Source organism: Cajanus cajan, chromosome 2, assembly GCF_000230855.2.
Source record: "Cajanus cajan strain Asha chromosome 2, NIPB_CcT2T_4, whole genome shotgun sequence".
Classification (NCBI taxonomy): Eukaryota; Viridiplantae; Streptophyta; class Magnoliopsida; order Fabales; family Fabaceae; genus Cajanus; species Cajanus cajan.
The window spans coordinates 52,070,365-52,093,785 of record NC_138518.1 but is presented as its reverse complement, the minus strand read 5'-3'; the positions used below and the strand labels follow the sequence as shown (position 1 = coordinate 52,093,785).

At 37.6% G+C, this 23,421-nt stretch overlaps 1 protein-coding gene across 1 annotated transcript in view; it reads right to left on the bottom strand.

Moving 5' to 3' along the window:
• Positions 1-23,112, bottom strand: part of LOC109789553 (vacuolar protein sorting-associated protein, putative (DUF1162)) — a 70,084-nt gene extending 46,972 nt beyond the window's left edge. Inside the window, 4 exon segments of the mRNA XM_083068391.1 lie at positions 4,311-4,425; positions 19,325-21,531; positions 22,412-22,508; positions 22,604-23,112. Of these exon segments, the coding sequence (XP_082924517.1) occupies positions 4,311-4,425; positions 19,325-21,531; positions 22,412-22,508; positions 22,604-22,884 (2,700 nt within the window). The 5' untranslated portion in view covers positions 22,885-23,112.
• Between the last annotated feature and the right edge of the window lie 309 nt (positions 23,113-23,421).

Below are 23,421 nucleotides of genomic sequence, written 5' to 3'. Positions count from 1 at the left end.
TCAACTAAAAACGTGTTTTATCTTGATGTCTAGAGAAGCTTTGTTATTTAAAGAATACTTGATGTTGAACCTTAGAGAAGCTTTGTTGTTCAAAGAATACTTGAATAATTTGCTTGAAGAAACAAATCAAACAATACTTAATCTTTGTAAAAGATAGTGGAACTTAATCAAGTTGATCAAAAACTAGACAGTGTCGATAGTTAAGACAAACTAGTAGAAAAACTGTATTTTTTGCTTTACTTCCTCTGCATTCCTTCGGTCTTACAAAAGTACTTCACTATTTCAAAAAAGTATGTAGTTTTTTATTAACACTATTCAAACTCTCCTTCTAGTACCTTTCTTTTCTCTACAACTATCAATTTCACATTCATCTTGTTCGCATTAAAGAACCTATGCATGGTGGATCTAAGATGAGCAAAAGAGGAAATCATGGCAATAAAAAAAATGATAGAAGTATCTTAATATCATGTTAAAATTGATATTAGTCCAAGAAAAATCATAAGTTGGGTGAATTGTTCAATATCAAAGTGCTGAACTGATATCATATTCTGTTACATTGATAATGAGCAATAATGAATCTAGAAAGCAAAAATGGATCCAAAAAGTAGGAACTATTCAACAACTAATGAACCTAGAAATCATAATTCTATAATTTGAACTATTTCTACAACTATTAACTCTCCCTTTTAGTCAAATTCAATTATCTTGGATGTTATGTTCAACTATACAACATAGACTTGATTGTTAGCTTACGATCAAGCAATTAGGTTTGATTAGTAAAACAGGTGTATGGATGCGAGTGAAATGAGACCACTAGTAAGGTGAACAGAGGTCAAGAAGGTGATGAATCAATCTTATTAAAATAATAGTTTATTAGTTTAGTATGGTTGTATAAAGTTGCTTTTTGTTGTATTTTGTTGATGGGTCAAGAGTCACAGGTTGTAGCCTTTTACCTCTGATTGTACCCTTTGTACTAGTTTACCTATAATACACATATATATAAAATACTTCAGTTGAGGGAAACTCTAATTTTACCCCATTTTAAATCTTAAGTTGGTATCAAAGCGAGTAAGATCTCGTTATGTCTTCTTGCATTGTCGATCCATCATATACGTCATTGTCCATAGTTGTTTGATTGTACTTGTTTTGTTCATAATGTCTCTCCAAGTTTAGACAAACTTTCTGCTAAGGCTATTAAATGTGTTTTTTTGGTATATTCTCACTTCAAAAAGAATACAAATGTTATTCCCCAACTACCAAAAGGTACATGTGTGTTGATGTTACCTCCTTCGAGAAACACCTTTTTTTTCTCATCCTCCATAAAAAATCGTGTTTCCATTCGACAGGTTCTTCTAGTTTCATCCTTCAATCCACTAATTATTCCCACTCCTTCTAACTCCAACCAAGATGGAAATCAGCCTCAATCTCACACACATAGTTCACCTAAAGTTGCTCCGCCACCCTTCATTACATATCGGCATGACACAGAGAGTTGATTCTACATTGCTTGAAAATCTTCTTATGATTCAAATCCTCCTCCAATAGCTCCTATAGTACCATGGATCCTTCATCCTCAACACCTTCTCATGACTCCAATTCAGATTGGCCCATTGCTATAAGGAAAGGTGTTTAGTCTACTCATAATCCTCATCCTATTTATAATATTTTGAGTTATCACTAGTTGTCTCCTTCATGCTTCTTTTTCATTTTCTCTTTGTCCTCTCTTACTGTTCCTAAAAATATCCATGAGACACTTGATCATCTTGGATGGTGACAAGCCATAATTGATGAAATGTATGCTCTTGCAAATGGCACATGGGAGCTTGTCCCACTTCCTCCTGGAAAGAAGATTGTTGATTGTAAATAGGTATATGCTATTAAAGTTGGGCCTAGTGAAGTTGATCGCCTTAAGGCTCAATTGGTGACCAAGAGATACACTCAAATATGTGACCTTGATTACTCTTCTTATGTTTGTCTTTACTTCACAATGTTGTTGCTCTTGATCCTCACTAATGCTTCCCACAAAATCCTTTTTTCTACCATGGAACAAGTTGCATAGGTATTTACAATAAAACATGGCGTGTTTAACTCCTTCCGCACTCCTTTTAGACCCAAAAATCTAGCTCCCAAAAAAGACTGACTTCAATAGTTCCATGTTATTCTATGCACCAATATGAATAATAAAATAAACTCACCCCTAACTATCATAAGCGATTCTCATGGTGGGTGACTATAGTAGGGTGGTCTTTTGACTTGAAGTCACTATGATTTTTTACATGTAAGAGTTGTAGGATTTGCTACTATCAGACTTTATCCATAATAGGATAGTTATAAAAGTAGTTAATTAGGTCTTTCTTGTTATGGTTGTTATTCGTCATTGGTCTTCCACCAGCTTGACATTAAAAATGTTTTCCTTCATGGTGCCTCAAGGAGGAGATTTACATGGAGCAACTTCCTATGTTTGTTGCCTAGGGGGAGTATGGTCTAGTTTGTAAATTGTGTTGATCTCTCTATGGGCTAAAACAATAACCCCAAGCTTGGATTCGTAAATTTAGTCATATTGTGCTGATTTTTGGATTGAAACCAAGTGAGACAGATCATCTTTTTTTTTCATACTTCTCTTGGGAAGTGTGTTTATCCAATAGTCTATGTTGATGATACAGTAATTACAGGAAATGATACTACTAGGATTTCTCAACTAAATGAGACTTATTCAACCATTTTCAAACGTAAGATCTAGGTTGTTTGAAATACTTTTTTGGTATTGAAGTGGCTTGGTCAAAGGAAAGTGTTATGATTTCACAAAGAAAACATGCCCTTGATATTCTAGATGAGACAAGTTTGGCAAATTGTAAGCCCATTAATAATCCCATGGACCCAAATCAAAAGCTAATGGCAGACCAAGATGAATTTTTTTCAGATTCAGAGAGATATAGGTTGGTGAGAGATATAAGGTGAATTTCTTTTGCTGTTGGAGTTGTTAGTCAATTCATGCAAAATCCTCACATTGACCACTAGAATGTTGTGATTTGGTTTCTCAAATATGTCAAGAAGGCTTTAGAACAAGGATTACTACATGAGGACAAGGGAAATACTCAAATTTTAGGATATTGTGATGCAGATTGGGCTAATTGTCCCATATAAAGGAGATCCACCTCAAGATAGTGTTTTCATTGGAAGGAATATTATCTCTTGGAAGAGCAAGAAACAAAATGTTGTTGTATGGTCCAGTGCAAAGGTTGAATACAGATCTATGGCTTTGGCTACTCGCAAACTCATGTGGATTAAATAACTCCTTCAAGAGTTGGGATTTTGTGAAGTTGAGAAGAAATGAAGTTATACTGGGATAATCAAGCAACCCTTCATATTACCTCCAATCCAATGTTTCATGAGAGAACCAAACATATAAGATTAATTGTCATTCTGTTCGAGAGAAGTCGTTGGCCAAGGAACTTAGTACCGAGTTTATCAACTCTAACCAAGATTCAATTTATATGTTCCAAGTTTGGTGTATACAATTTATATGTTCCAACTTAAGGGGGAGAGTTAAAAAAATGTTTATTATTTTAGTACAGCTGTATAAAGCTGCTTTTTGTTGTTTTTTGCTGATGGGTCAAGAGTCATAGGCAGTAGCCTTTTATCTCTGATTGTACCCTTTGTACTAGCTTATCTCTCATACACATATATAAAATACATCAGCTGAGAAAAACTCACTGATTTTTGCCCCATTTTAAACCTTAAGTGATCTCACACTACGATCTCTGTGAGCATGGAGAGGCATGGGGCTGTTTCTGCCGGCAAGGCTCTAGGCAGTGGCCAATTTCAGGTGTCTAACAGATCGTGACCTTCCATTAGCAGTATGGACACAAGACACACAGGCTACTGCACAGTCTATAACAAAATAGGGCAAGATGCACAATGAAAGAGCGAAGCACTCCAGTAACAAAGGCATGCCTAAGGCACACTGAATAAACAACAATGACAGCTATGCAATGGGAGCAGAGACCCTACAGACTGCAGAAACACTGACACCAACTATAAAGAAGAATTTTAGAACATTATTTTTCAGAATTTCAACCTCTCTTATGTCCAAAGTTAAATATTTTGGTTATCTTAAAAGAAATTGAAATTGAATTAAAATATTTTGACACCAGCACTAACTGCTTTAATACAGATTAAATATTACCACATAAATAAGAAGCAATACGTTAGAAATATCTAATGCCTCTCTGACAAAGAATTTATTCATGTAAACTGTACTACAAAACAATAAATATCATCTGACTTAAATAGGGAGAAAAGGCATTCACCTTATAGATCATATACACTTCATCCAAAAATGACAAAACAGTGAATCCTTCGGTAGTTATGTCAGCAGCAGCTGAAAAGGCAGACATTGTTGTGCTCAGGGAATAAATGTAATCCCTGCAATATCAAAATTAATCATAGGTTCACAATCACAAGAAGGCAGAAGCTTATGAAACAACATTTTTAAAATATGGAAACGAAACAAAGAAGAGCCCCAAAATTTCTTGCTCCCAATATTCTCTGATTCTAAGACAGTATCAAACGACCATTCAAGACGCTTTTCCTGTATTTCACCTAGAGGACAAGGTGAATCGTTTGAAGGGGTGTATTTTTAGAAGCTCTCCAATAAGGAAAGTCTATGTTAGGAAGAATAAAAGTGAGTGTAGAGAAGTGGAGCCATAATCTATCATTAATAGAAAATTAGAAATTTGTAGAAAATAAGAGAGACGAAGTAATACTAATGTTGTGGGTGAACGTAGCAACTCACTGTATTTTTTATTGAATAAGAGATGGCTTTTAAATAGCCATTGTACAACGTACCAAATTAACAAGAAGATAACAAAATATCTTATTAAAACAAATCTTATCAAAAACTATCTTATTTAAACTGAAACAAATAAAACAGATAAACTAACTCGGATATCTCTAAAATTTAAGATTATCTAACAAAACTCCCCCATAAGGTTAAATTTCTCCTTCTTCTTTCATTCCGAGTAACTTCCTTAACTCCTGAAATGTTGTTGTCGGCAATGGTTTTGTAAAGATATCAGCTACTTGCTCTTTACTTCCTACGTGTTCGAGCTCCACGCTTCCTTCTTTCACCTTCTCCCTGATGAAATGAAATCGGACGTCGATGTGCTTACTTCTTTCGTGATTGATTGGATTTTTGGCTAACTCGATTGCCGACCTGTTATCTACTCGGATCAATACTTTCTCAGCTTTCATAATTTCCAGTTTGCTTAGCAAGTTTCTAAGCCAAACAGCATGTTGAACACTCCAAGATGCTGCTACATACTCGGCTTCACACGTTGATAGAGCTACGATTTGTTGTTTCTTTGATAGCCAAGTAAAAGCTGTGTTTCCCATGAAGAATACGTACCCAGCTGTGCTTTTCCGATCATCCACATCTCCACACCAATCACTGTCCGAGTATCCAGTAAGTCGGTAGTTGTCCGACTTAGTGAAACACAGTCCAAGTAACATCGTCCCCTTCACATACCTTAGTATCCTCTTCAATGCTTTCCAATGAGAATACCTCGGATCCTCCATAAAGCGGCTTGCAATTCCCACACTTAGCATCAGGTCGGGTCTTGTACTTGTCAAATACCTTAGACTTCCGATTAGGCTTCGGTACTTGCTTGCATCAACTTTTTCAGCTTCTCCATTTTTAGATAACTTCGTTCCAGGTTCCATGGGAGTAGAAACTGGATTGCAATTCAGCATCTTTGCCTTGCTCAAAATCTCCTCGGCATACCTCTTTTGGGACACAAAAATACCTGTTGTTCTTTGGTCCACCTCTAAACCCAAAAAGTACTTCATGATGCCCAAATCGGTCATCTCAAACTCCCTCTTCATCACTTCTTTAAACTCCTCAACTAGCTCAGCTTTGCTTCCCATGAATATCAAGTCATCCACGTATAGAGCAACGAACAATATATCTCCTCTGTACTTCTTTAAATAGAGAGCATGTTCATAAGGACATTGTTCATAACCATTTCTCTTGAAGTAGGTGTCTATTCTCTCATTCCATGCTCGAGGAGCTTGCTTCAAACCATACAAAGCCTTTTTGAGCTTCAGCACCTTCTTCTCTTCACCTCTCCTCATGTACCCTAGAGGTTGCTCCACATAGACTTCTTCCTCCAACACCCCATTCAAGAATGCTGACTTCACGTCCATTTGTTGTATCTTCCATCCATGTTGAGCTGCTAAGGACAGTAATAATTGAATCGTTTCCATCCTTGTCACGGGTGCAAAGACTTCATCATAATCAATGCCTTTCTGCTGTTTATAACCCCTCGCCACAAGACGAGCTTTGTAGCGCTCCACTTCGCCATTTGCATTTGTCTTCCTTTTGTATACCCACTTCAAACCAATTGGCCGAGCTCCTGTGGGTAAATCTGTTGGCTTCCACGTCTCACTCTTCTCAATTGATCCAATCTCCTCATCCATTGCTTTCTTCCATCTCTCATCAAGTACCGCCTCTTCAAACTTTATATCTTCTGTTCCTGTCAATAGACATACTACATGTAACTCGTCAGTGGAGTTGTAGATGTCTTGCTCCTTTGCTTTGTATTCGGAAGAGCTCGGAAAACTTGTTCTTGAATGCCCAACACCACGTAGTCCGTGCACCAACTCCTTCCTTGATAGCTCGGCCAAACCTCCAAAGTTTAAATGCCCAAAACGAAAATGCCACATCATGGCTTCATCCTTCACGTCCAGCTTTAAGCACTTATTTTGAATGATGTTCAGCTCCAGTTTATACATCCGATTCTTTTTCATCTTTAAAGGAATTATATGTGAGAGAGAGTAAGAGAGAGAGAGAGAGAGAGAGATGAGAGAAGATTTGCAATAGGCAAAGAATGTAATTCATTAACTACTGAAAAACAGAGTACAAGACAGGTTTTATAGAGCCAATTAAGATTGGTCTATAATAACCTAATTATCTATAATAACCGAAAGATAACCTGATTATCTATAATAACAGAAAGATAACCTAATTATCTATAATAACCGAAAGTAACAATAAAGGAGTAAAACTGTACTCCAATAGCCCCCCGCAAGCTCAAGTAGGATGAGGAGACTCAACTACTTGAAGCTTGGACCGAAGTTCACAAAACCGCGTAGGTGAGAGAGCTTTGGTGAGCACATCAGCACACTGATCAATAGCTGGAACATGAACAACTTGAAGACACTTGGCAGCCACTTTCTCGCGAACAAAGAAAAGGTCTAATTCCATATGTTTGGTGCGTGCATGAAGAACCGGGTTGTGAGCGAGAGCGACAGTGCTCAAGTTGTCACAGAAGATAATTGGAGTAGAATGAGTGACTTTAAGTTCAGATAGTAAAGTTTGTATCCAAGTGACTTCTGTTGTGGCAAGGGCAAGGCTTCTGTATTCTGCTTCAGTACTAGAGCGGGCAACTACAGTTTGCTTTTTGGACCACCAGGATACGAGATTTGGTCCAAGGAAGATGGAGGCGCCAGATGTAGAACGTCTGTCGTCAGGATCAGACGCCCAGTCTGCATCACAATAGGCATGGATCGAGAGGGAGGAAGAAGAAGAGGCAGGTTGTAGACGGAGACCCCAAGATGTAGTGCCCTTTAGATACCTGAGAATTCTTTTGACAGCTGCCCAATGATGTGTAAGGGGATGGGACATGAATTGGCAGACTTTGTTTACAGAGAAGCTAATTTCGGGTCTTGTAATAGTAGCATATTGTAATGCACCTACAACTGAACGGTAGAGAGAAGCGTCCAAGAAATCTTCAGAGCCTACTTTTGATAGTTTGCTTCCAGAGATCATGGGAGAAGAAATAGGTTTTGAGCCTTCCAGAGACCAGGTGTTATTGTGAAGGAGAGCATTGTATTCTGTTTGCATGGCAGCAGACCAGGTCGGATTAGATAAGGCTTGTTTGGTGGTTTTTGGTTCAACCTGGGTTAATAAAAGGGTGGGTTGGAGGCGTGGTTTAACTATACCATCTTTTGCTCTTGTGGTCATAGGGTGCACATTGTGAGGGTGAATAATAGGAGATGAGGAAGGTTCAAGGTTGGAGGATGTGGGAATGGATAAAGTGGAGGGAGAGGTGTGGGCAGCAGTGTTGGGGCTGTAAGAATCAGAGATTAGGCTTGGTGAGGTTGTTGGTGGATTGGGAGAGGTGAGTCTGGTTGCATGAGTGGGTGTGGGAGTGGGATTTATAGTAAGAGGAACTGAAATAGGAAGTTGGGAGTCACTAGCCTTGGAAGAGGAGAAAAGATCCTTGTAGGGAAATTTAGTTTCATTAAACACTACATCTTTGGAGATGTAGAGACGTCCATCAGCAGCAAGGCATTTGTAACCTTTGTGAGAGGTAGAGTAACCAAGAAAAACGCATTCTTGGGATCGGAATTGAAGTTTGTGTTTGTTGTAGGGCCGAAGATGTGGGAAGCAGGAGCAACCAAAGATTCTAAGAGAGAGATAATCTGGTGGTTGATGGAAGAGCTTATGATAAGGGACAACATTTTGAATAGATGAGGAGGGGAGTCTATTGATGAGATAAACGGCAGTGAGAAAGGAGTGATCCCAGAACTGCATAGGTAATTCAGCTTGAGCCATCAACGTGAGACCAAGTTCAACAATGTGTCTGTGTTTTCTTTCAGCAACTCCATTCTGATGGTGAGTGTGTGGACAGATTAGACGGTGTTGAATTCCAACTTCATTCAAATAAGTAGTGAAGGAACGATACTCACCACCCCAATCAGTTTGCAAAGCTTTGATTGGGTGGTGATATTGATTTTTAACCATAGCGTGAAATTGTTTGAAAACATTAAAGGTTTGAGCTTTAGACTTGAGAAGGTAGATCCATGTAAAGCGTGTGTGAGCATCGACAAAAGTTACATAGTATTGATATCCACAAGTTGACGTAACCGGAGCAGGTCCCCACAAATCGCTGTATACTAAATCAAAGGGTGTATTGTAAATAGTTCTGGACAGATTGGAAGGTAATCTGTGGGATTTACCAAGACAACAAGGAGTGCAGAAATTTGATTTATTATTGCTCACAAGTTGAATGTTGTAGTTCCGTGAAACATGTTTCATTACATCAACATTGGGATGTCCTAATCTAGAGTGCCAAGTGGCAAAGGAAACAGGGCTTGTTGCTGCAGTATTGACAGAAAAAATTCTGGCCAGTTGCTGTTGCTGGACAGATTGCGTACTGGGATTAGGAAGGAGTGCAGGGAACTTGTACAGGCCATCTGAACCAACCGAGCCTTGGAGAAGAACTTCATTAGTGTCCTGTGATTTGACCAAGCAAATGTGGGGGTGAAATTCAAAATATACAGAATTGTCCTTGGAGAATTGGCTAACACTGATTAGATTTTTTGTGATGGATGGTACAAATAGAAGATTGTTTAGAGCAAATTGAAACTTAGGGTTGATTGGAGAATGAAAAGTGGTAACACCTGTGGAGTTAATGTGAAGCCCTTGTCCATTGCCAACATGGATTTGATCGGGTCCTTCAAAAGGAGTGAATTGATGAATATTTTGAGAAACATTGGTAACATGATTTGATGCCCCAGAATCCGGATACCAATTGTTGTTGCTGGAAGAGGAGGATGATGCAATCATGGCTTGAGGTTGTGGCTGGGTGGAGGTGAATTGGACTTGAGGAGTAAATTGAGGTCTAGGTCCAAGAATTCCATGCTGATAAGGAGAAGACAAGGTAGGTTGATTGTTGTACCATGCGCCTGGGTTTGTATGTTGGTTGTTGGAGGGGTACGCGGGTGCTTCAAGGGGTGAGGATGGGACATAGGTTTCATCAAAACGATAATAGCAAGCAGAGGCAACATGTCCATACCTGTGGCAGACTTGACATTGGTACCCAGCGAATCTGCCTCGACCACGTCCTGCCCAATTGGAGAAACGACCACCACGAGAATTGGTACGACCCCCTCGACGATGAGAAGGGCCAGACTGATTGTTTTGATGAGTAAGGTGTGCTTGTGGGTTTGTGGCAGATGGGTCAGGTTCAGTGACGGCAGTGGTGACATTAATGGAGGCAGCGGCTTTCTTCTTGAATTTGTCAAGACGGGATTCATGGCCAAGGAGCAAGGTCTCGACTTCATCAATGGTTAGAAGGTCAAAACGGCTACTAATTAGAGACACGGTGGATTCGTATTCTTCGGGAAGACCTTCAAGAATTATATCAAGATGTTCCTTTGGAGAAACTGAGTCGCCTATGGCTGTGAGGGCATCAACTAGGGTTTGAATTCGAAGCACATATTCAGAGATGGACAGATTGTCAAGGGTGGTGCTGCGAAGTTCATTGCGCAATTGGCGGGCTTTGGCATTCATATGAGAGTGGAAGTAGGTGTGAATTTTGTCCCAAAGCTGGAAGGAGGACTTGCAACCAATGACTCGTGTAAGCATGTCTTTAGACATGGAGGACTGTAGCCAAGATAGTAGCAATTGATCTTGCTGTTCCCAGGCAAGATAGGATTCAGAGATGTGACCAGCATCTCGGTCAGCAAGCGTTGCAAATTTTTGAGGAATTTGGGGGTTGACAAGATAATGGTGAAGACGGTGACCTTTGATGACGGGTTCAACCTGTTGACACCAAAGAAGATAGTTCTTGGTGTCAAGCTTTTCGGAGATGGTGTGAGAGAAGGTGAGAGACGGATGGGTGTTAGCGGGAGGATTCTTGGGCGGGACGGTGTTGACTGGGTTAGCATGAATTGGTGGAGGAGGCGGTGGTGGTGGGGAAGAATTCATTGTAGAGTCAGATTCAGCCATAGGGAGATGTTGGACGAGCGGAAACGGAGAGAAGAAGAAGAAGGGGATCAAGAAGCTCTATGATACCATAAAGGAATTATATGTGAGAGAGAGTAAGAGAGAGAGAGAGAGAGAGAGAGAGAGATGAGAGAAGATTTGCAATAGGCAAAGAATGTAATTCATTAACTACTGAAAAACAGAGTACAAGACAGGTTTTATAGAGCCAATTAAGATTGGTCTATAATAACCTAATTATCTATAATAACCGAAAGATAACCTGATTATCTATAATAACAGAAAGATAACCTAATTATCTATAATAACCGAAAGTAACAATAAAGGAGTAAAACTGTACTCCAATAATCTTTACTCGGGTTATTAAACGATCATGTTTGTCCTTCAAATAAAGCACTCGATCCTTCATCAGAACCGAGTTGCCTTTCTCCATCATCTGTCCCATGCTTAAGATGTTACTCTTAAGCTCGGGAACATAGTAGACATTCCTTATTTCTCCAACTCGTCCATCCTTCTGCATAAGCTTGATGGTTCCATGCCCTTTTACCGCCACCTTGGAATCATCCCCAAATGACACGAATCCAGCCTTCACCTTGATGAGTTCGTTGAAAAAACTTTCTTCTCCACACATATGATTGCTCGCTCCAGTGTCCAAATACTAGACCGAGTTGTTTAAGCAACCCGAATCAAGCTCGGCTTCTGACTTCTCATCTGAGCTTGGAAGCTCAACTACTGATCTCTCCACGCAACTCAAGTTTAGCTAAACCTCGGAGGCACAACTCGGACGTAGCTTGGTCTCCGAGCTCTGCATCATCATCAAAATTCCTGCTTTCTCGTCCTCTTCTTCTGTGAGAAGATTCTTCTCTTTCTTTTCACTTCGGCTTTTAGCTCGGCAATACTTTACTATGTGACCGTATTTGCCACAATTGTAGCAATTTGCCGATCTGCATTCCTTTGCGTAGTGGCCGAGTTTGCCACACTTATAACATTCCACCTCCGACCTTGGCTGACTTCCTTGGCTACGATCACCTCGTCCTTGTCCACCTCCATGATCACCTCGTCCTCTACCTCGTCCTTGATCACCTCGTCCTTTGCCTCGTCCTTGATCACCTCGTCCTTGTCCACTTGATCTTCGGCCCTGGGTGTTCCGAGTTTCATTCAAATCAAGTTGCGCCTGTAATGCTTGATCAAGAGTACCCTTCATCTTCCTCCTCCTTTGTTCGTGGGCTTCGAGTGACCCAGCGAGCTCTTCCACTGAGAGAACTGACAAGTCCTTTGACTCCTCAATTACGCATGCAATACTCTCGAAATCATCTGTTAATGATCTCAAGATTTTCTCCACAATTCTACTTGCTGGCATTGGCTCCCCATTCCTTCCGAGTTGGTTAGCCAACTTCTCCACCCGAGTTATGTACTCGGATACTTGTTCCTTATCCTCCATCTTCAAACACTCAAACTCTCCTCGGAGAGTTTGAAGTCGGATCTGTCTGACACGGTGGTTACCTCTATGCGCAACCTCCAAGATCTTCCATGTTTCCTTTGAAGATGTAGCGTTTGCAATCTTCTCGAAACCTGACTCATCCACGGCATTGTACAAAAAATACAAAGCCGATTTGTCCTTCACTCGTGTCTTTTCCAATGCGGCAATCTAAGCCACAGATTGGTCTTCGTCCTCCTCGGGTTCTTGGAACCCCTTCTCCACTATGTCCCATAGACTTTGGGAACCCAACAGGGTCTTCATCTGTAAACACCAATTATCATAATTGGTTTTCTTTGACAGTTGTGGTACGGTCATTCCATTAACAACCTTCGCCATTACTCTCTCTTTCTTCTTTCTTCCCCTTCACAGGCGCATACTGTTTTCCTCTCACACTCGGCACTCAGAGCATAAAGCTCTGATACCAATTTGTAGAAAATAAGAGAGACGAAGTAATACTAATGTTGTGGGTGAACGTAGCAACTCACTGTATTTTTTATTGAATAAGAGATTACCTTTAAATAGCCATTATACAACGTACCAAATTAACAAGAAGATAACAAAATATTTTATCAAAACAAATCTTATCAAAAACTATCTTATCTAAACTGAAACAAATAAAACAGATAAACTAACTCGGATATCTCTAAAATTTAAGATTATCTAACAGAAATGACACACAATAGCAGTAAAAGTTTAGTTAGTTGTCATACAACTAAAATTGGTTAAAAGGAAATCACAGAGATTTTGTGGGAGGAGAGGGGGTATCAATTGTTTTGGAGAAAGGTGAGGAGAACCTAAGTCTCTCAAATACATGGAGTGAGAAAGTTTGTATTCCATGTTGGATGTTGTTCTTGATTTCTGTTCATCATCAAGTTTATACCAATTCAGAACTGAGTTCAAACAACATAGATTCCATCCTTCTACTTCAATTCTAGTCCAGTTCTGTAACATGGGTACTAGATGAAATAGAGAGGCCTATGAATCTTCAACAAACTATTGGCATTAACCTTATTAATTGCCACTATCCAAACGAAATATCTGACCTTAGGAGTTTCAAACTTTCTAAATGGATATACAACAGGACTTATGTGTTCCATTTAAAATATATAAATACAGGAGAATTTTATAAGAGGGAAATGACGAGGGAGAAAGATAAGAAGTCCTCCTTAAAATTAAACTAAAACAAAAACTTGAATATCAGACTCAGAATAATCTTAATGTTCAACCCTTTATTTATAAATGATAAGAAATAAATTATAACAATGATGGGATCCCTTGATTTTAGGGATAATACAATCAGAATCTGAACACATTAAAATGGTAACTTAGCAAGAATAATAAAAATAAAAATATGGAATAATAAAGACATAGATCATATGGAAATCAAAACCAACACTCAAAAAAAAAGAGCGACTATAAACACAAACTATCCTGAACAAATGTAAGAGCAATCAAAAACCCTTAAAACGTGTACATGCATTACCAAAGAATAACATTGATGGCAATCTGCCACAAAGTTCTAGCCTTTTCATTTTATTTTATTTTTTAAACCCTTAAAATTTAAAACACATTCGAAACTACTCCAAGTCAGAAGGACACAACCAATATTCACCAAGAACAACATACAGATTATCCACAACAAATAGCCACCTGTTTCTTAACTACCTTACACGTAGGAGACTTTCAGAGAGAGTTACTAAATTTGCAACTGAAAACTGAATCTGGATAAATGAATCAGTTGGTTACAATTAGGGATGGCAAAGGAGCAGGTCGGGTAAGGGTTTCATGATACCCGTTCCCATTCCCACGAGTCAAACTCATCCACATCCCCGTACCGTACCCGTCGGGTATATGATTTTCATCCCCATCCCTGTTCCCGTCGGGTATCGGGTATACCCTATGATGCATTGATACGATACGGCGATATGATTATTTTAAAATATATAAGATACAATACTTGTAAGATACGTGTCGTCATATATATCAATGTCCATACAATATAATAATTGTGTACTTGTAATTTTGATCAAAGTTCATAAACATTAAATATATAATTGCTATTTTGCAAATCCAAATTAAAAACATACTTATTGTACATTACTAAAAATAATTATAAACCATTTCATCATAAATTACTTTTTATTATTTACAAATAGAAATAATATTACCAATTTTATTCTTTTCTTAAAATTATCTATATAGAAGACAATTTTCATTTACAGTTCATCAAGGACCAATATTTCTATGTTTCTATATTAAACATGTTTATATATCTTATTTAGCTGTAATGGATATTTCATAATTTTTCAAAAATTTGAATACTTTATCGATACGTATCACCAATAAGTATCGGTGAAGTATCTGAGAGTATCGGAATTGAATAAAATTTTCATAATATTTTCAAAAGTTAGGATACTTCATTGACACGTATCGGTGAAGTATCTAAGAGTACGTGTCGGATACGTATCGGATATGGATACGTGAAGCAAATTGAAGTATCAGTGTTTCATAGGGTATACCCGTACCCATACCCGTACCCGTCAATTTTTTTATTTTTTATTTTTTGTAAAAAAATATGATATTTTTAAATTATTTTTTTATTATATTATAATTATAATTAGGTTATTTCTCTATCTCATATTATAATAAATAATCACACATAAAAAAATATTAAAATTCTTTAATATAATTAAATTGAAAGTGAGAATTAAATTAAAAATGGGAACGGATACGGGTACGAGGCCGGTAAGTACATACCTGTACCCGTACCCGATTTAATATATTGGGTTTTACCCGTATCCGTACCCGGTCAAACCGGATATTTCTCGTCAAAGTTAGGACGGGTTCCGGTATTATCCTGCGAGTACGGGTATATTTGTCATCCCTAGTGTTACAATTGTGACAGTTCAGCTATGTGACAGTTCAGCTATTTATGGCTTTCCCTGATTATATGAACCAGAAACTGAAAGAAACATCAGCTAACTAAAACTAACTTCAGTAAGAGGAAAAAAAAAAATTTAAAAAAGGGGAGTAAATGACCAATTTAGTCCCTGAAATTGTAACTGTCACTTTAGTCCTTTGAATTAAGGAAATTAAAAAAAAAAAAAAAAAAAAGTCCTCAAAATTGATCTTTGTTACCCAATTTAGTCCAAAACAGATGTCTATTACTTAACACCATTAGCCACGCTTACTTGGCACGTTAAATGCCAGTTGTCCTGCCACATGGTTCCACATCACAGAACCAAAATGAAAGAAAAAAAAAAAAAAAGTTCATCTGCTACAATAGTAAAAGGAAGGAAGTTAGTAGGGGTAGACAGTTATAACAGAAGTTGTAGGACAGTAGAGGTCTCTTGAATACCTCATTGTAATCTCTTTGGCTATATTGATCAAGGGAATTGCTGAATAATCTAGAAGGTTCACGCTCGAATTCTTTCATTTTATTCAATCTTTCTATCCTATCAATTGGAATCTATCAACTGGTATCTGAGCAGAACAATCCAACCACGAAATTCATGGTTCGCCAAAAGATGGATGCAAGAATTGAAACGTTGGAACAAGAACTTCATGAATTAGAGGGAAGAAGACAAGCTTCACTGCAACAAATGGAAGATCAGTTGTTACAAAGAATTTGTGAGATATTGAGTAATCGTGAAGGTAACCCTAGTCCAGGGGCAAACAGAAACAATAGTGCTAATCTTGGAGGAAACACATGGGGAAACTTGAACCACGGAGGCAACGGCAATTCCAATTACATATCAACGAGTTCAGAGATTGCTGAAAAATTCAAAAAAAATGGAATTACCCATTTTTGAAGGAGAAGATGCACCAAGTTGGATAGAACGAATTGAGAGGTACTTTTGCCCGAGAAACATCAATGAACAAGAAAAAATGGAAGTTGTTCTAGTAGCAATGGAAGGGGAGGCACTTTCTTGGTTACAATGGTGGGACTCTTGCACCAAGAATCTTACATGGAAGGAGTTTAAAGAAGCAATCTTGAAAAGATCTCAACCAACAATGGTGGAGAATTCATTTGAAATTCTTCTAGGGATAAATCAAGAAGGCACTGTTAGGGAATATAGGAGGCAATTTGAGGTATTGGTAGGCCCATTAAAGATCAACCAGCCAAAGTACATGAGTGGGATTTTGTCAATGGTCTCAATGAGGAGATTCGAGCAGAGGTGAGGATTCGTAGGTCGTCTTCATTGAAGTAGATGACAAACATTGCATTACTAATTGATGAAAGGAATGGAATCAGCGACAAGAAGAGTGGGTATTTACAACACAGTACCCAATTCCATAATCAAGGTGGGGGAAGTTAGAAAACAAGTTAACCAATAGAAGGTCGCATTAATTCTAGGTTGCTTGCATACAACAAAACTGGTAGGCTTCAATCAATTGATGGATGGAACAAGAAGGGTGTTAAGAATCAAAGAATAGAGAAGAATAATTGATTGAAACAATGTGTTTCAATACACACCGAATGAATGTTTATATAGATTTATTTCATAGATTACACATGAATATAAAAGATATGAATTCCTATAATCTCTAAGATATCATCTCTACATACTATATTTAAAATCAAGATAAGATGATATCTAAGATTCTTAACAGAGAGAATACAACACAAAGCAAGTGCAGAAGAGAGGAGAAAAGTTTCCAATGGCTCTAGGCGACTTCCTGATGAGGAGTATCATGTAAAGATGAGGAAAGGTCTTTGTTTTACATGTAATGAGAAGTATTTGCCTACACATGTATGCATAAACAAAATGCCTAATATCATGATTATGGAAGATGGTGATGAAAAGAATGAGGAGATTGTTTGGGATGTAGGCTCAACTCCTGATTGTGACAATTCATGGGAAACAGTTGCAAATATGCAACATCAATTCTAGATTTTCACCTTGAGGGCAAGGTGAAAGTTTTAGGGGGGAGTATTGATAGGAGACAGATGGTTAAAAGGGTGTACACAAGACATAGAGGGGGGGACACAACTGGAACTGGATAGTCTTTAAATAGTGAAAGGAAATGAGTTAGTAGGGGTAGACAATTATAACAGAAGTTGTAGGATAGTAGAGATCTCTCAAATACCTCATTTTAATCTCGTTGGTTGTATTGATTCGGAGAATTGTTGAATAATCTACAAGGCTCACGCCTAAATTCTTTCATTCTATTCAATCTTTTTATCCTATCAATTGGAATCTATAAGTTATTTAAGGTACCAAGATTATCATTACTGAATCAAACCCACACTAACTAGGGTCCAAGTTTTATGGTGAATAATATGTGCAAGTTAAACTTTCCGTAATTAGAACGAATATGCAATTGTGCTTTCCTTATTCCAAACAATCCAAAAATTTCTAATAAAATTCTAAGAACACACCAAAAAAGGCAAAGCTCAAATGTGTAAACCTATAAGTCTAGAAGAAAACCTAAAATCTAATAAATATAAATAAATAAGTAATAGTTAACTCAACAAGGAACAACAGAATCCAAAAAAAATAAAAATATTAACATCAATCATGTAAGATACCCCCAGCAACTAAAGAGATTCCAACTATGGAATGGGGGTTTGAGTTTGGAGTAACAAATAGATTTTGTGTAGGAATTGCTTCATTGTGAAGGGAACTCCATGGAGTGGAGAGCATGGCGCATGGGGTTCCGGTCATACATGGTCATTGTATGTGGAGCAAAGGATGAGAGTGGGGTTGAGAGTTAAGGTTGGAAGAGGTGTGGCGGGAAGAAAGGCAACAGAGAGAGTGGCGATGGAAATCCTCGACAGTCATCTCCTAATACTCCCAAATTTGTTGCCATAGTTGTCAGCATTGTGGTTGTGGTTACTAGTGACAATCTCCTTCCAAACATTGTTGATGGTCTTCATGGTCAGGTCACAGACTTGAAGAGGTCGTCCATGTAGTTCAGGCGTAGATCGGAGAATGGGCAAATACAAAAGAGTGATGTGTGAAGATGAATATTCTTTAAATTATTATTTTGGTTGTTCACATGATGTGGAACCATGTGGCAAGAACATTGTCACTTAACGTGCCATGTAAGTACCACTAACAATGATAAATAAGGGACATCCATTTAGGGATTAAATTAACTAACTGGTATCAATTTCGGGGACTTATTTTTAATTTTGTTAAATCTAAGGACTAAAGTGAGGGCCACTTACAATTTCAGGGACCTAATTGGCTATTTTCTCAAAAAAAAATTCAGTTAGAAAGAGTTAACCTATCCTATTTATATTGAACAACAAAACTGCCTTGTAAAAAAATGAGAAGTATGCCAAGAAAACAAGCATATTACATAAATAAACAAGTAGTAAAATTTTTGGCTTTTCGCACCCACTAAATTTACCACATCACTGCTGAAAGAACATATTTAAAAGTAACTTATTCTCCTTTCTACTAAAATCCTTGAAAAATGATGAGAAAAAGACCTCCTAGGGAAACAAATTGAATGCTTCTCCAAACAAACCAAATGAGTGGACTCAACTCTCAAGAGTGTAGTAAACCACTTATTTGGAACGAGGGGACATGGGATGTAGAATTTTAAACTCTTCCATGTTGCAGTTATCAAGGACAGTTATGTGTTTAATAATGCAGAAATACAGTATCTAATTAACCAGGATGAATATGTAGTAGTTATGTATTCAATTCTGCAGAACAATTATGTAGCAGTTGTGTCTAAGTATGCCAGTCAGTAATATGTAGCAGTTATGCATTCCTCGTAAATAAGTACAGGTTTGGAGCTCCCATCTAGCAGGCCAAAACCAGGCCTAACCAAATTAAGTCACCATAGTGACCAATATGTTAGTCACCACACATCAATTTATCAGAGCTAATGATACACAAGCACACAATAAAAAAGGCCTCAACATTATTTAAACTTAATTCAAACCAAAAATTAAAATGTTAAGGATAAGAGAGATAAAGCAGGGAGGAAAGAAATAAGATTCAAAAATATATAAGAACAACTGTAAGAGACTGTCATCATAAAATGGAGGTAGTGGATAATGAAAATAAAGTACCAGCCTGTAGCAAAGATCCTACCTAAAGGACAATATCTTGACAGAAACTGGCTTCAATATAAAAAGTTTAATCTGATGGTTTTCTTCAGACTTCTCTAAATAAGCATTTGCTCCCTTTAGATGAAGGTAGGAACCAATTGAAACTTTTCCTGAGGATACATATTTATCATTATTTGGTTTTAGAATTTCAATTTCCCGAGACTCCAACTTAACACATTCTGCTTTGGCATTGTCATGACCCAATTGACCTGTCAATTGTGCCATAACAAATGAAGAAGGTGAACCAACAACCACTTCAATCTCATTGAAATCAAAAGTGAGGTCAAAATTATCCTGATTGATAATGTCATCAGTGTTTTCACCACCACGATTGGCCTCCCTTCTATGTGAAAATCTAACAGAAGGACCATCAACAAATACTCCAAAATGAATGTGTTTCTCTGGAAGCTTTTGAAGCAAGGTCATAATCATTTCTTTGGAATAACAGTCATATTTATTAACCCATGAAATTTCTGCTTTGTCCACAAAATTTGAAGCAATGGACGCTTCCTTCCTGTCCTCCCAGAAAATAGCATGTTGGATCTGACTAAGAATTAGACACAGCGATGATACTGAAGAATGAGTCAAAACTAAATTTAATTTCCCTAGCATTAAACCACATTCACAAAACCCAAAATATGGATTCTTATGGTCTGGGTACGTGGAAGATATCTCAACCTTAGAGACAAGGCATGGATATTCAGAATACTCGATCTCATCTTCATTCAACTTTCTGCAAATTCCTTTCCAACTCACAGACAACTTTTCCATAAAGCTTTCAATATGAGAATCATGAGAATATTCAGCCTGGCCTGCATCAATTTCTGAAAGGAGAAATATTTGAGCAGGTTCAACCCACATAATTGATTCCATATTATTAATACTTTCCTTCCCATTTCCTTTAGCTGAACTAAGTGAATTTTCTGTGCATTCTTCTGCTGACATAGTCAAAGGTGCAGATTCAACCTTCATTTGCCCACATGATAGAAAGACTCTCTGTTCAAAAATATCTTCAACAGATACTAATAACAAAGCATCAATACAAAAACATATCGAAAGGAAATCTGAGCATACAATCCCAGAAAGTGATTGTAACTTTTGATATATGAATGGATGAATTTCATTGGTTTGGGAAACTGTCATTATGATTTTCCCAAAGTTCAGCATAAAACAACTACTTTGACAAGGGTCTTCAATAAGACTTTCCAAACAACATCCATCAATATCTGGATCTTGCACTATTTTTTTCTGAGAAAAGATATTTGCTAGGCAATGGATAATTGTAGAGACCACTTTCCACATAAATGCCAGTATAAAAAGAAAAGGACGAATAATATTTTTTGTCGTGATAGATTCCTCATGACAATTAATTGAAATTTTCAATGCTGCTCTATGACGAGCTATTCTCCTTGCAAGTGATATGGCTTCAACAGACAACTTTTTCTCAATGTCAGAGATCAACTCCCAATGGCATCTAGCAGAACTTAAAATCAGTTTGTTACGAGACACTTTAGAAATCGACTTTTTCCATGAATTGCCAGTAGAATATCCAATTAATAGCAAAATACTCTCATAAGCATTGACATAGTGTATCCATTGACCTATAACCCCAACTAATCCCTGCAATGACAACCTAGAAGTTACAGCCACATGGCCAATTCTGCTTGCTGCTATTCTCCATAATTCTCTAGCACTTCTAGATTGATTGTACTTATTAGATAGCAATTTGTGAAAAAGTAGACATACAGAAATGCCATTTGGAGAGAATGAAAACGCTAGTTCTGGAAAACAGAGAGTGCAATTTGCCAGCTTAAGATCTCTGAACTTGGTGAAAATTTGCACATCAGAAGAAAGCACAACATGGTCTATGGAATTTTTTCCACATATTCTGACCTTGAATCCAATGCCTTTCAATATAAGAGAACTGTGTTTCATTGGAATAAGAATTGTACTAAGAAAACCTCTGAGAAGACATTTTTGATCCAGATATTTAGATCTTGCACTAAACTCCTTTATTTCCCCAAAACACACAAATTCATCATTTAAGACTGGCAATTGAACCTCAACGTGAATGCCATGTGCCACTAGATGACAATTTTTCAGAGTAAAATTCCAAAAAGATGTTGTAAAATCTTTTTTCTCAGGTACAGAAAATAAGATCCTTTCCAAAATCTGATGCAGTGAACAGCCCTACAATTCATACAAAAGGTAACTGGTAACAGTATCGCCATGATGACATTATGTTTACAAATTGAGTCTGTATGGGGAAGCAAAAACCAATTATCAGCCTAGGTAGGCCTTTCTATTAGGATTCAGAACAGATATCAATCAAAAAGCACATTTTTCCCATTTTCCACAAATCTACCAACTGAGTACCAAGTGGTTCTCCCTATTCTAGTAGTATTCCCTCATTATAAATAGGTATAAAATACAAACGGTTAAAAGTTAAAACATGAGATGGAGATGGCCACAATCTTCCACATTCAATAAATCCAAGTAGAAGTATTTTTCCATTATTTTACATCTACTTTTTAGAATACCGTTCTACAGAAAAAAAGGTTCACTAATATGCAAATCAGTACGGATCTCTTGATTGATCATTTGAAAAACAGCTTTATATATGTTTAGAAGCCTATTTTCTATCCAATTATTTCGAAACCTAGTTCTCCACAGTCTGTTGTCAGAGTAAAAAAAGGATGACTCGTTTTATTAGTTTTTGTTTTCTTTAATTTGTGTTCATTAGTTCTCTCTACTCTGCTCCAAACAACTATTATCTTAGCATTCACCAGAGTATCCTGAAGCATTAAAAGCAATCACATAACAAAACTCATCAAACAAGTGACTTTAAGTAATCATTCCACTAAATAACTTAATAATAGTATCAAACAGGTCAATGTACCATCCTACCAGATATAGTAACCGATAAAAATCACATCTATTATTTTTTAATCTCATTATTAATGTGAGAAAATCCGTTACTAGACTAACAAAGAACCTCACCAACTAGCAACACTCATCATCTACCTCAGTGTGAATCGTAAATTCAGACTCGAAGAAGTGCATTCGTTACCTCAGGATCAAGCGCCGAGAGATTCTTTCTGAGATAATCCGAATAATCATACTTCGAATTTCGCAACCTCCTCACGCATTCCTCCGCTTCCGGTTTCCTCCAAAACCAAACAGTAATCATCAGTTAAGGAACGGAAAAATAAAATAAATAAATAAAAGCTGATAGCGTTTCGTGGTGTGACTGTTTGATTACTCGAACGATTGCACGATGCGCAGGCCGTGAAGTTCGATTGTGAAGGCCGGGGGGAACCAGGTGGAGAATCGAAGCGTGACGCGTTCGATAGTGAGGTCCTTGAAGAACAAGAAGGCGGGAGCGTGGAAGAGGTGATTGAGAACGGAAACGTCGAAGCGGAGGTTGGTGAGAACGGCGAGAGAGCGGAGGAACCCTAAGTGGAGATCGAGATGAGGCTCTTCTCGGAGCCATGGCTGGAGCAGAGACAGAAGCCTCCGCCGGATAATGCTTTTCAAGGGCATGGAGAGAGTGAGAGTGATATCATGGGTTGGTTATTGGGATGGAGAAGGTGAATATGAAGGAAGGAAATAACAGAATTTTAGTGTGGGAGTGGAATGGTTGTCTTACTCGGCGGGAAAGGGAAATCGTTGGATGTATGTGTCCATGGACTGAACAACGCGTGTTCGAGTGGCAAACTGCCGATGCCTCTCATGCTTCCCGTGTGAGACACGTCATCTACTTGTCTTTGTCCTGCTTTATCGTTTCGCTAATATTTGTTTCATTTCAATTTCAATGGGTGATTGGAGTTTTCCTGAAACTATATTAACGGACCCTGCACATTTGCGAGTTTAATTTTTTTTTTTTTCCTGGAAAGTAAATATTTTACTTTTATTTCTTCATTTTATTATTATTTTAACATTTGTATTTCACGGGATAAATTTTTATTATTATAATTAGAATTTATAATAAATTATATATACAAATTTAAATATGTAATTTATATTTAAAATTTGTATAAATAAATATTTTTAAACATATAAGAAAGTTTAAATATTGAA